The sequence below is a fragment of the Otolemur garnettii genome, unplaced genomic scaffold (assembly GCF_000181295.1).
Source record: "Otolemur garnettii isolate 467f Iridium unplaced genomic scaffold, OtoGar3 scaffold00162, whole genome shotgun sequence".
In the NCBI taxonomy this organism is placed as follows: Eukaryota; Metazoa; Chordata; class Mammalia; order Primates; family Galagidae; genus Otolemur; species Otolemur garnettii.
Genome location: NW_003852557.1, coordinates 1119447 through 1134464, shown reverse-complemented (window position 1 = coordinate 1134464; position 15018 = coordinate 1119447). Strand labels below are relative to the sequence as shown.

Here is a 15018-nt window from a genome sequence, read left to right as displayed (position 1 = left end):
AGACATAGGTAAACTTTTTCTCTCCCACGTTTCCCACTAGACTGCAAGATTCATGAGAACAGGGGCCATATCTGTCTCATTCATCACTGACTACCCAGCACAGGTGGCACTGCCCGGCATGCAGGGGGTCCTCGGCAGACATGTGCTACATTGATCCTCAGTACCAAACCTAATGCCCTGCACATCACAGGCTGTCAGTAAATGCTTTTGAATTGAATTTATCTAGTTCTCATAGGAGTTTGAAAATTCACATAAGGTGTATAAATTAATTCCAAATGCCTAGCATCCTGCCCACAAAAGCAAATTCTGCAGGCTCAGGACAAAAGAATAGGAGATTGCCTAAAAGCATCCTCTGACTTTGGAGGACCTTCTCTAGGACCAAAATGTCATCAAGGTAAGTTTTAACTCTCACTATCAGACTTGATTCCTCTGGAGTCCTTGCTCCCCTTACTGGTCTCTTCTTTTGTGGTAACTTTTTTGTTTTTGCACAGGAGTTGCCAAGGTGCGTTAATAAACTAAGCTGGTAGATTTTTATTTCACTAGTTGGAATAATCAGAGGATAGATTTTGCCAATGCTCACGATTTAAGCAGTTGAAATCACAGGCACTGAGCATCTTATATAACTCACTGAACTCAGAGCCAAGCGATGTTTGGGTTTGCAGTTGAGGTAAGGATGGCGGTACAGCTTTGGGGAAATATTTTGGCAAGATAACACACAGCTGTGATGCAACAGTGAAGTTCCAGGGTTTGGGCTCTGTGAAAATTAACTTGCAAAAATATTCAGGCGTGTTGTGTGTTCTGGTTTATATGTAAATTGGAAGAGTGTGTGAAGAGGATGCCAGGGATGATGAAATTCAAAGATTTTCACACTCGTCCATTAATCAGAGTAATTCTCACTCAATTTTGTTTTATTTACATGTTTCCTTCCAAAATAAGTTGTATCCACCAAGCTAGAAAATGACAACAGCATCAGCGGATAATCCGCAATAACCAATGCTTTAAAAAATAAAAGCTTAAAAATCTGATATACTGGGAGAGCCATGAACACTAAAAGAAAAAGAATTCGACAGTGGTTCTCTGGAGAAAGAGAAGGGCCATAGCATTTTATAACCAACCCCCCTTCTGCTTCGAGAGGTGACATGGGGTGTCCATAAACCTGACGGATGACACGATGGAGGATGGTGAAGTGCCAGGATCTCCCGGGTAACCAAGAGTCCTACAGAAGCCCAGAGGGAGAGTTTCTCACTCTGAATCTTGAAGCCTCGGTTTGCATGCCCACCCTGGCACTGCACATAGTCAGCCAGCTCACTCCCGGGCCTGGATACACATGGGCATTTCATGGGCTCCTGTTTTCACAACCTTCGTCCTAAAACCTAAAGCTTTTCCAGATGACATCACATGTTCAGACCTATTTCTGATCCTTTTGACATTTGAGGTCTCTGACTAGTTTCAACGCTGCAAGTTGCCCCAACACTTAACACTTCTAACAGCAGTGATGCCTCTTTAAGCTAAAACTCTGCCCAGTCCAGCTGGCCCCAGGACAGTCTCCCTGGAGCAGCTCTTCCTGAACAGCCATCCCCATCAGGTCTGTTTGGGACCCCACGCATGGAGCATAAACATATCTTCCTTCACTGGGCCTGAAGGCTTTTCACCGCCCAGACCATCCCGTCTACTTTACCCCATGTTTGCATGGCTCTTTTAAAATCCTAACTGTATTTGGGATAGTTGTCTTACAAAGCAGTTTGATGTAAACCTTTGCCTTTGCAATGTATTTTAACCAGGAAATAGGCGCTAATGTTACACTTGATTTACCAAAAGAGAAATGATAGGAGAAGTCTTGCAGGGGTCATGGCAACAGTTAACTCTGAAATTTCTTGGCTACAATAATTTACTTATATGTGGAGCCTACTGGGGAGGAGGGGCTTAGAGCAGAGGAGTCTCAGTAACACCAGAAATCTTGAGACCTGGATTGTGGTCCTTGTTCAATCCTCCTTGCCGCTCCCTGGCTGTGTGTCCTTGGGTTGAGAACTTCACTCTCTGCCTCTGCAGTCTTAATTTCACGTATGTATTTAGATTAGGTGATGTCTATGGAAGCTTCTGTCTCTGCAAGGCTATTAATTTATGACTGATTTAAAGTCAGCAATCCAGGGATGGGGCCAAGGAGGGACACAGCCAAGCAGAAACGCCTGTTTTTCGGCGATTTCTAAGTTGGCTGAGCAGGTGGTTAGAATGAGAGACACAGGCCTTGAGAGTGAAGTGGGAATGTAAAACCCCAAAACTGTCTGTCGTAAAGAATTCCACACCCAATAAAAGGGAAGGCAGATGTTTGCATAAAGTTTTTGTGGTTTGTGTTTTTGTTGGGGGGATCTGTGGGGGCACGACGTTTATTGGCAAGGCGCAGCAGCAGCGGCCCACCCACGATGCCGCATAACAGTCTTACCGTCCGTTTATGGGCTCGGAATTATTTTTGTTAATGATTTTCATGGGAGTAGATGAAATGCAACGTTCACCAGCTGTAAGTATGTTTATCACGCAGCTGCCTCCCAGGGAAGGCCCCCCAGACATCACGCATGTCTTGATCGTCAAAGAGGTTATTATCTCACAGAGCTTTAAAGGCAAAAGGCTGGAAACAATATGTATTTCTTATTTGACATTTCTGGAGGTCAAAAGAACAAAATGACTCTCCTGGGGTTAAAGTGACAGTATCAGCAGGCCTGCAGTCCTTCTGGAGGCTCGAGGTGGGAATCCATGGCCTTTGCCCCTTCGAGCTTGCAGAGGCCACCTGGATCCCTTGGCTCACTCCCCCTTCCTCCATCTTCCAACCTAGAAGCGTGTTCTCTACCCTCTGACCTGTTTTCAACCTTGTGTCTTTGTATCTCTGACCCTCCTACTTTTGTCTTATGAAGGCTCTTGTGATTACAAGCAGTCCCCAGGTTAGAAACAAGAGAGGTTCTGTACATTTGTTCTTACGTTGAACTTGTATATAAGTTGGGACAGGGACATTTACCTATTATCTGTAATAACCTCCAATTGTAAGTGCTAGTCTCATGTCAGTCAGATGTTGGTAACTCGGGCACTTACAGTAACAGCCTCTTTGTAAGTGTGAGTTGCACGTGAAGCAGATGTTTGTAACTTGGGGACTACTGGTACATTGGCCTCCCTCAGATAATCCTGGCTAGTCTTCTCATCTATACTTAACTCAATCACATCTGCAAAACCCCTTTTGCCATGTAAGATCACATCCTCACAGGTTTTGAGGATTAGGATGTGAACATCTTTCGAGCGCAGCTGTTCTTGTGATTTATCGAAGGTCACACAGCTCACTCGTGGCAGTGCCGTGACCATGACTCTGGCATCCTCACATTTGCCTTTTTCACGGGCAACACTGGCAAAGAAAGATAAGGGCAGAACCTGATGAAAGCTTTATTTTCATAGTAAGTTTGGAATGGTTAAAGAATAAGAACATGATTAAGTCAGTGATTTTTTTAAAAAACACTTAGAGAAGACAGAAGTTTTTCTTTTTGAGAGTATATTCATAATGCAAGAACTTTCCTAAATATTGTAGTTTTGCTAGGACAGAGTACCTTCTAAAGATGTTAAGAGCCTTGTCGTGACAACATATTTCAAGCAATGATAAGAAATGACAGTGCCTGGCTTGGCACCTGTAGCTCAGTGGTCAGGGCGCTGGCCACATCGACAGGGGCTGGTGGGTCTGAACCTGGCCCCAGCCTGCTAAGTAACAGTGACAACTACAAAAAAAATAGCTGGGTTTTGTGGTGGGCGCCTGTAGTCCCAGTTACTTGGGAGGCCAAGGCAAGAGAATCGCTTAAGCCCAAGAGTTTGAGGTTGCTGTGAACTGTGACACCACAACACTCCACCAAGGGTAACATAGTGAGACTATCTCAAAAAAAAAAAAAGAAAGAATGAAAGAAATGCCAGTGCCAAGGAAGCAGGTGTACCTGTCAACGTTGCTTCTACACATTTTCACATTCCTCTTCTTCCTCCTCTTTTCTCCCTCTGTAAGTCTGGCTATTACTGCCATTTTGAAAATCATCAATGATGATTCTTAAATTCAAACTTCTTGAAGTAAAGGGAATGGAGCCACCAGCGGCTTACTGGCACAGATTAAACCACACTAGGTGTTTGTTATATTTCACAGTGAGATTCCCACATCATTCTGATATGGAAGTATTTGCCTTGGGATTCCAGAAACACATTTTTTAGCTCTCTTCCCACTCCTATTACAGTTGCCTGTAACAAATACGAAGGTTGTAGAATTATTTTCTTTTATTGTTCCTTTAAGCTTCATCTTTTTTATTTCAAATTAATAGAAGGGTACAAATTTTTGGATCACATTGTTTTCACTTCCAGGATAAAGTTCCGTTTGTAAAAGAGCCCCTCACTGAAGGGGTGTGTTATCCATCCTCATAATGTACGTGTTAGGTGAGACTCCACCACATGCCTCCCGCCTTCCACCAATCGTCCTCCCCTGCCCTCTTCCCCCTCCCTGCTCCCCCACTCCTGTAGAAGACTATATTTGTGTTTTATTGTTCATATGAGCATGTAAATTTATATATTTGTTTCATATTAGCATGGAGTACATTGAATATTCAGTTTTCTATTCTTGTGATACTTAGAAGATCGTGTTTCAGCTCCATCCATGTAAACGTAAAAGATGTAAAAAAAACTCCATCTTTTTAATGGCTGAATAGTACTCCATGGTATACATATACCACAATTTGTTGATGCATTCATGGGTTGATGGGCATTTGGGTTGCTTCCACAACTTGGCAATTATGAATTGAGGTGCAATACACATTCTGGTGCAAATGTCTTTGTGGTAAAATGCTTTTTGTTCTTCTGAGCAGATAGCTAGTAATGGAATTGCAGGATCAAATAGAAGGTCAACTTTTAGTTCTTTGCGGATTCTCCATACTTCTCTCCAAAATGAATTTTGGATTTGGATGGGACTCAATGTACCATCTAACCTAATTCTTTTCGTGAATTATGGGTTTCTTATGGAGTATCTGTGATGAGTGTCTGCCCAGCTCCTCTCTGGCCTCAGTTTTCTCCATCTATGTTACAGGTGGGTGCAAGGGTGGTGGCTGCAGGAACTTAAGGCTGTATTAAATTTGAATTTAATTAAATTTGAATTCCAGACATTTAAAAGAGCTGTGACTCGGTGGTTAGGCTTATCTTCTCCAGGAATCACTCCCTGACTCCACACCACCACAGCAGGGTTGAGCACCGCTCATAACATGCACCACCTAACCTCACCTCTCTGGCGTGTCAGTGGTTCTCATGATTACTGCCTTCCTTGAAATTCAGCCCAAGGCAGGCCAGGACCCAAGATAGGAGTTCCCTGCATGTACCGTGGGTGGATGAATGAATAAATGGCCATAGAGTGTTTTTTTATTAAATCATATCTGTATACGTTAATGCATTTATGGGGTACAATGTGCTGGATTTATGTACAGTTTTGGAATGCTTACATCAAACTGGTTAACATAGCCTTCACCTCACTTACTTAATTGTTGTGTTAAGACATTTATACTCTACACTTAATAGATTTGACAAGTACCCTTGCAAAAGGCACCATAGGTGTGGTCCCACCGATTACCCTCCCTGTCCCCATCCTCCCTCCACTTCTCCCCTCTCATCTTGGGCTGTAGTTGTGTTATCTCTTTCACATGGAAGTGTGGGTGATTATATACTGGTTTCATAGTAGAACTGAGTACCTTGGATACTTTTTCTTCCATTCCTGAGATGCTGAGAAGACTATGTTCCGGCTTCATAGAGTCTTAAGGTCATTTGGAGGACACGTGGAGGCCTTGGTGGAATTACTGCGAAGGGAAGGAGAAGACTGAAAGTATAATTCCAGGTCTTCACTGTCATAAAACCAGGAGATCGGCTCTCCCCCAACTGGCCCTGCTAACTTTCTTGAACAGAAGAAAATAGGACAGGAAATTACCAGAGAAATTTCCTCCAATGGGTGTTTTAACGTGACACTGAGCAGCGGTAGACAGTTTCCTTTGGGTGTTTGCACTCAGCACTGAGCGTCATTTTTTTCTGCCTATCAAGTGCACACATGTCTCAGCGGCCGGTACATTAGGTTAACGACCCAGAGCCGCGCCGAACAAAGACAAAGTCAAGTTGCCACGCTCCTGTCTGGCGTTGATTGGGGGTCGTGAAAATAATTCATTCCCTCAGTTTGGTCTTGACAACTCACAGAAAAACACCTTGAATGATACCTTCTTTGAAAAGATTCAAATCCCGTCTAAGTAGGACAAGGTTGATTTTCTCATCATTCTTGCCAGACAGGAGAGAAGAGCATCAGTCAGGAATTACTAAATACGAGGATTTGGTGTACTTAAGACATACTGCAAAGAGGATGTGGCTTGAAAGATGATGGTAGCGTTAAAGATTTAAGGCTGACTGCACTCGTCAGAGAGGCCACAGGATGGAGGAGCCTGAAACAAGAAAAATCCCACTGTAGGAGACTGTGAATGTAGCACTTGGAGAAATTGACCATGAGTTGGGCTGGAGAAATACTCTAGGATCTCCGTGGGTGGAAACGTGGTGGTTCTCTTTGATTTTACCACTTTAGTATTTAACACATGTCTCCTTTACTCTGGTTCCCCAGCCTGATTCTATCATTTCATTTCTTTTTGTTTCCAGTTCCTTCTTTCTGGGGATTGGTGAACTCAGCCTGGAACCTTTGCTCCGTAGGGAAACGGCAGTCGCCAGTCAACATAGAGACCAGCCACATGATCTTCGACCCCTTTCTGACGCCCCTTCGCATCAACACTGGGGGCAGGAAGGTAAGCCGCCGTCCAGCGTCCATCCTGGGCCGAGGACCGGGCAGTGCTGCCTCGAAATCTTCAGCCTCAAGGCTGAAGCTCTGTGATGAGTTGGCCCTTCTGCATGGGGGTACCACTGACCTACAGCCAACAAATACCAGTGTCAAGTGTGCTTTTTCTCCCTAGTTAAATTCTCATGCTGCTAATTACTCAGCCCTGGAGGCTGCCTGAGGTCCTAACCCCTAGTCCCCCATGAAGGCTACAAAACAGACCCATTTCCACCCTACACATCATGCTGGGAAAATCCTTCCTCTCTGAAACTGCCTACATGGCCTTCTTTAAACCTCAGCAAAGTGTGTGTTGGGAGGTGGAGGGGAGTGGAGAATTAAAATCTTAGGAGGAAAAACAAACAAAGATCACCTTCGATGATTTATAAGAAAATCAATAATTTTCCTAGGGGCGTCTTGCTAGCTAAGAATCCTAGCTGGTGCACAGGAAAGCTAAGCTGGGCTTTGAGATTCTCCGACCTAAATCCCTTCTTTCCGCCCCACCCCCAGCATGTGCTTCTCCTCCCATAGCGTCTTCTCTAGGCTGGAATCTAGCATTTCTTGGGCTGGTTTATATCTCCTTGGCTACATTTTACTGTTGAGTGGGTCGTTAAAGGTAGGGGAAAAAACACGTGCAGAAAATTGTGTTTGAAGGTGATTTAGCTGCTGTGAACTCAAGAGGAATGGAAAATCATTTGTGCAAAAAATCGAGGTTAAAAAATTACAGATCACTTTTGTTACTGCTGGCAGCCGACTCTCCAGGGTGGGACTCACTGGGCTCTGCTCTCTCTTCCTCTCATGCAATCTACTCACTAAACTTACTATGACGTTTATAAGTTAATTTTTTTCCCCTTGTAATATATTAGAATATATTTTCTTCTACTAGGTTAACAGTGATAAGGGTAAAAATAAATAAATAAATAACGACTCAACAAAAAATTGTTAATGACTTTGACTCGGGTCACCAGGCAGGTTTTCAGAAGCATTGCATGGGACAGGTCATTTAGTTATGTACTATCTGTGTGTTTAAAATATGATTTAAGAAGCATTATTGTGGAAAGGCTCGATGTAGGTCATCTGTTTTATTGCTCTTATTCTGTAGAAAACTAAGTTACCCTCTTTGCCATTTACAGTTTTATAAACCCTAAGAGGTACTTGGCATGGTTTCTAGGGACACTTCTCTCTAAAAAGGTAAATCATTTATTTAAAGTCATGAACATGTGTGAGTTCTCTGGCCAGGATTTAAGAAGGGAAAGGTGCAGTTTTGACTTAATAGTCAATCATCCTCTCTTTCTCGGAGAGGGAGCTGGAGGGGATAATTGCTTTCTAAGGAAAGAGACAAGTGCCAGAAGAAGAAAAAAAGAGAGAGAGAAACAAACCAACCAACAAACAAAAACACTCAAGACCAAATGAGGTTTTGAGTTCCAGAAATCACCTGAAAAGTGACCAGCAGGCCTAAGCCCCCAAACAGCAGATGGGGTGGCAGGTAGAGGAGGGTGACAAGGACAGGAGAGGACAGATCCTTAGATAGTGTTAAAGAAGCTGGGTCTTCATCTAAGAATGATGACCAGCCCTTGAAGGATCTTGGGTAAAGCATACATTGGAAATGGTACAGAAAAGCTGGCAAAGTAAGACAAACAATATCTCAATACATTTCACTTTTCATTCCTTAACACTTTAAAACTGTGACACTCTACTGCAGCTCCAGACTGTGTTCCTGCTTTTGTTTGAGCATATTTGACCTGACATTGTGCTCTGATGATGGAACAAGGACTTTCCTTATCTAAAAATGTAGATGTGAAAGAAAAACGGTCATAACAACTTGTCCCTAAAATTTATTAAAAAAGAAGAGACTAGGAGATAGGCTGGTGTCAAAAGTCACTCCCATGTTTTATGATTTGGGTTGTTTGTTTGTTTGTTTTGGACAAGTGATATTTTATCCTTCCAATTCAATTCAGTAAAGTATCCCTTATCCAAATCAATTTTCAAAGGCACTGAAGTTTGGAATTTTGGAAACATTGACTTTTGGTGGTGTAAATATTTATATCTGGCATGAAGGGTGCTGTCAGCAGTTTGAGGAGCTAAGAACTGTAGGATGGTTCTTTGTGTTTGTGAAAACTGGAAACTAAGTGATGAATGGCACTAGGAGAAACCAACCTGTGAGGAAATGCCTGAACTTGATGGACACCATCAAGAGCACGGTTATGAGCTTTTTAAAGGTGATGTTTCGTGAATCGGGAGCTTATTTTAGAAGCGAAGATTCAAACCACTACTCTGAATTTAGTTTTACCTTAAAGACATATCCCACTCCAAAGGTTTAACAACTACCCTGTAGGAGGAGGCGGTTTGGGGGAATTTGGGTTAGGTGCCACATTTTGAAAGAGGAGTTCAGCTGCATGGCAGTAGGTTAAATGCACTCTGGTAATTATATGTTTTATGTCACATATTCATCCGTGACCATTATTCCTTCTGGCATTTAAATGTATCTTATGCACAAAACTGTGACACTCTCCTGCAGCTCCTGACTGTGTTCCTGCTTTTGTTTGAACATATTTGACCTGACATAGTGCTCCAATGATGGAATGAGGACTTTCCTTAGCATAGACTAGGGTTAAAATTCAACCTCAACACAAGAATAATAAGGAATACGAATAGTTAGATGAGGGTCAAATGTACCGAGTCCTGGATATAATAGAAAATATTCCTTTTTTATTTTAAAAGGGACTTTCTTTCACCTTTAAAATTTCTTATTTTCATGGTAGTTTTTAACCAGTATTTGTTGTTGTTTGTTTAGTTGGCTAGAAAAAAAATATTTATCTGTTTATGAAATATAGAGTTCCTAAGGACAAAATCCAAAATACATGTTGATCATCTCTCATTCAAACATCTGAAATGTGAAATGCTCCAAAATCCAAAACTTTTTGAGAACTGTCAGAAGGTCACAACTGGAAAATTTCACACCTGACTTCAAGAGATGTGTCAAAGTTATAACATAGTCAAAACTTTGTTACATGTCCTAAATTATTTTAAAAACTGTGTAAAATTACCTTCAGAGTATGTGTGCATGTGTAAGGTGTACATGGAACACCAGTGAATTTTGTGTTTAAACTCAGATCCTATCTGCAAAATATTTTATTCCATATGTGTAAATATCAAAAATTTGAGCCAAAGGGACCTGTTCATGCTGGAATCTCTTATTTTCATCAGAGAGGAAAAAATAAACATCTGTTGGGGGACTCTATCTTCTTCCTCTGAGTTTCAGCTTGATTACCCCCCATTTAGCAGGAGTGACTCTATTTTTGTGCAGTATGGCCTTTTGGGGCCTACTGGACCCAGCTCAGTCCAAAACAACAATCTCCTATCTTTAAAACAATATTACATGAATTTGCTTTCTCCTGTGGGGCTTTATCAAGTTCAAAGTGAAAACAAGCTAAGTTCCTTCAGTTTTGCTGAGGGGGGAGATAAACCAGACCTAGAAATATCAACGGGCCCATATGTGCAGTCATCGTTTTTCTGGGGGACAAGAGAAGCCGTCCACCCCATAGCAGAATGTGTCTGGCTGGTCCTCAGATGGGGATGACGTCCCTTCACTGGCTCAGCTGATGGGTTTATTTGAGATGTTACCTATGGAGGCTGTGTAGTGGCACACCTGCCCCCCGCTGTTCCTCACTGTGGCTGCCACATGCAGTGCCCTTCCTCTGTGTATTGGCTTATGCAGTGATTTCCACTTGCCACACTGCCTCGGCGATACTACCCATCACTCACGCTCCATTTCAAGTAGCTCTTTTTTCAGATAATCTACTGAGATAAAATTCCTACCCTATACAATAAACCATTTTGAAGTGAATAATCCTATCGCTTCCTGGCCTTTTGGCTAAGTTCAAGCATAGGAAAATGAATGATCCAATGGCAGTGAGTACATTTACAAGTTTGTGCAACTACCACCTCTGTCTGGTTCTAAAACATTTTTATCCCTAGAAAGCAAATCCCCTTATCCATTAGAATGGCTTGAATCGTGGCTCTAACCTTTATAACAAAGTAACCTGAAGTCTGTGTTCCCAACTTACAAAACCCACTGCCTTGCTATATCCCAGTAAGATTTGAGACTAAATTAAGTACATGTACAATGTAAGGGAGCGACATCAAAACCTAAAGTTCTGGTCAACCTCAAGGTGTGAATTGTTACATTAAGTTTAGTCTAAAGCTGCCTACTTATGTATTTGGCCTAAAGGTTTCTCCATTCATAGTGAACTCTGACCAAACTGGATGTGTAAACAGACCATAACCTCCTCTTGTACCAGATAGGGGGTGTTGGCCAATCAAAGGCCACCAACTGTTCCTACCATGTTGAAATAAGGCAAACCCCAAGCTTCCATCAAAAAGAAAAAAAAATTGATAAAAATCCTAAATCTGAAACACTTTTGGTCTCAAGCATTTTGGTTAAGGGATACTGAACCCGTGACAGTCAACCCAATATTGTATGCTTACAAATTAACAATTGCTTACAGTTGGGTAGCCTGTGGATAGAATAATACCACCTTGGAACCAATCTCCATTAAATTTCTAACTGCTAAATAATTTAGAGCTAACTAATCCATTCTAGATAAAGCTACTAAATCAATTCAAAAATAAAAATAGGGTAAATTATTCTTTCTTCGTAATTTCAGATTATTTAAACAACATATGGGAAATTGAATTATGATATAAATACAGATTTATACTAAGTGTCTCACTGTTTTTAAGATTGAGACTCTTATTAGCCACTGAATTTGTACAAATTTACAAACATTTTGACTTTATTTTCTTAGACTAAAGTGAGGATATGTAGCATATTTGGGTCTTAATTTTAATTTGCTGTTTATGTAAGTTGAGCTTCTTGGTAATTTGAAAATAAAAATATAGAGCGAGAGAGTTACCCTAAAATGAAATATGGATAAACTCACTTGGTCATTCGGGGGTACAGCCATCTCCCTGGAGCATGTGACACAGGAAGGTGTTACAAGTTGAAGAGTTGAGAGGGAGTTTCGCTTTCACAGGGGGATATGGCTCTCTGGTGACCTAAAATATCTAAGAGGGGAAAAAATACATTAAAACTGAGTCTAAACTCAATTGATTCTACCAAGTTAACTAAAAATCAGTTCTGGCATCCTTCCTCCTCTCTTCAGTCTTTGAATAAACAGATCTCGGTAGTTCATGACAAGGCGGTTGTCCAGGATACATGTAAAAGATAGGATCTGAAGTGATTCACTTAAGGATCCTAATTTTATTTAAAAATTTTCCATGATATATGTAGAAAAGAGACTGGGATTAAGGGTAATATTGATTTTTTTTTTCTTAAGTTCCTGGATTTGCTACAACAGGTTTAATTTAATAGGTTAAAAAATAATAGATTTTTTTTAGCTTATCTCTTGATTTCAGGCAAAAATATAGTAGGGGTTGGTAAATGTGGGGGGTAAAATAACACCCCCAGCTTGCAATGCCCACGTTCTAATCCCCAGCACCTGTAGATGTGTATTGAATCTTACTTGTCAAAAGGTAACTAGAAGATGGGAATAAATATAGGATCTTAAAGTTGGAAGGTCATCCTGGGTTATCCAGATAGACCTGCTGTAATCACAGGGTAGGTGGAAGAGTCACAGAAAGGAGATACGAGGATGGAAGCAGAGATCAAAGGGATGCTGGGCGCTACCCCACTGCGGTGGAGACATGGACTCGGCCCCACCACACCCAGAAGGAACGCAGCTGCTAAGATCCTGACTTAGTCCAGCAAAACTGATTCTGGCTTTCTGACTTCCCACAGACATAAGATAATAAATTTGAGTTGATTTAAGCCACTTAATTTGTGGTAATATGTTGCATTAGGAAAAGGAAACTAAGAGAATAGATGTAAACTTAAATGTTTTAGTAGTTTACTAGCCATCACATATCAACAAAGCATCATTAAAACTTTTTGATGTGGCTTGGCGCCTGTGGCTCAAGTGGCTAAGTGGTGGGTTTGAATCCAGCCCAGGCCCACCAAACAACAATGATGGCTGCAACCAAAAAATAGCCGGGCATTGTGGTCCCAGCTACCTGGGAGGCTGAGGCAGTAGACTCGCTTGAGCCCAGGAGTTGGAGGTTGCTGTGAGTTGTGGTGCCACAGCACTCTACCCAGTGGGACAGCTTGAGGCTCTGTCTCAAAAATAAAAATTTTTTTTGATTTTTTCATAAAGTTATAGCATGAAATATCCTTGTTTTTGGAAAACCAGGAAAAATATATAAATGAATCTAATCACAGATTCACAGCAGCTTCTGTTCACGGTAGCGCCCTCAGAAGGTGGCTCAGATCACTTCCCGGCCACCTGCTTTAACCTAATCCCTGGCTGTTGTCGCCTTGTTTCTAGAAATTCTAAACTACTGATGTTGCTTCAGATAGGTCCTGAGACTGCAGAATATTTGACAGACTTTTTTTTCTTTTACCATTGTAACCATTTTAAAGTATAGAGTTCGGTGACATTTACAATGTTGCACAACCATCACCGCTATCCATTTTTGTAACTTCCTCCTCACCCCAAATTGAAACTCTGTGCCCATTAAACACTAACTCCCCATTTCCTCTCCTGGCCCCTGCTGATCTCTGTCTTGCATTCTGCATCTTATGAATTTTCTGGCACCATGTCACTCGTAGAAATAGAAACATATATACTATCCCTCCATTTCGTGAGTGGCTCATTTTGCTCAGCATAACATTTCCAAGGTCCATTCATATTGTAGCCCGTGTGAGAATTTTGTTCCTTTTAAAACTGAATGTACATGCCATATTTGGGGTGGTTTCTACCTTTTCCCCTGGTGTACAATTTACGAGTCCTTGCTTTCAGTTCCTCTGCGTGTACAGGAGTGGAATTGCTGGATCATATGGTAACTCTATGTTTAATTTTTTTTAGAAACTGCCATGCTATTTTGCCCATGGCGGCTCCACCATTTTATATCCTCATCAGCAATACAGAGAGATTCTAATTTCTCACATCCTTGCCAACATTTGGTTTGGGGGGGGGGATGTTTTTATTTTAATTTTTATGATAGCCATCCTAATGTTTGCAAAGTGGTATCTCATGGTGGTTTTGACTTGCATTTCTCTAGTGACAAATGTTTAAGACTATCAGATACAAGTTTGGGGGATCAAGCCAGTCCCTGGGAGAAGGTGGAACCTTCAGGATCTGAAACCTCCTAGAAGGGGCAGGTGCTGGAAATAATTGACGGCAGCCTAGGGGCACAGTTGGAGAGGGAAGATGTAAAAAAGAAAGAGGGGACTGATCTTGGGTAGACCAGGGACTCAACTCACTTATCTCACAGAAGCAGCCCTCCCCTGTCACTTCAGGTTTCTTTTGTGAAGTTTGCTCAGTAGATGCCAAGAATACGGGTTCTCAGGGAGAGGTGCTGGTGTTCCTACTGACTGTGGTCATCAATTTCCTTCTGATTTCCAAATACCTGGAGTTTATATCAGGGAGAGAGTCTCTGCAGGGGACATGGAACACCTGTGAGCTAGACTTTCATAGCGAGGACATTTATAACCCCACAGCCCTGAGGGCTCAGGAGAGGGAGTGGCTGGAGACAGACAGTGATGCACAGGAATGCCTGACCTTTAGCTGAGGGAAGCGGCTCGGTGCAACCCTGTGGGATAGAGCAAAGGACCAAAGACCTGACGGCCCTTCCTCCCCCTTTCTGCCAGGCTCCTTTGGGTAGAAGTCAGAGAGCAAGGGAGCCTGTAGGTTCAGTCCTTGTAAGCCGGCCACCAAGCCACTGAGCAGGGAGGTGAAGGGACAAACAGAAGACATTCAATGCAGAGCGACAGGTGTCTCTACATGACCATTTCCACATTTCCCGTGACGTAGATGTGAAGTAGCAAAACTCCTCCTTACCTTTAAAATCAGGCATGACTGCCCCAGCCTGGCGTTCACAGCCCTCCGTCTTCTTCCCGGAGAGTTAGCCCTCTCAGACTTTGTGTATACCTTTTGCTCCCAGTGAGATTATAAAACTTTTTTCTTATCCAAATACATCTCGCCTTTCTCTGTGATCTGTGCTTTGGCCACAGTAAACCCTTTACTGCACCTGCCTCAGGATCCCCAATCCGTACCTTTTCAGCCTCTGGAACTCCAGTGCTGTTTCTTCCGTGAAACTCTTCCTAATCTCTT

The 15018-nt window shown here is 42.1% G+C and overlaps 1 protein-coding gene across 1 annotated transcript in view; it reads left to right on the top strand.

The window, feature by feature from the left end:
- Nucleotides 1-15018, top strand: part of CA10 (carbonic anhydrase 10) — a 505702-nt gene that overhangs the window by 208037 nt on the left and 282647 nt on the right. The window contains exon 3 of the mRNA XM_003800022.2: nucleotides 6679-6821. Within this exon, the coding sequence (XP_003800070.1) occupies nucleotides 6679-6821 (143 nt within the window). The remainder of the gene's footprint in view (nucleotides 1-6678; nucleotides 6822-15018) is intronic.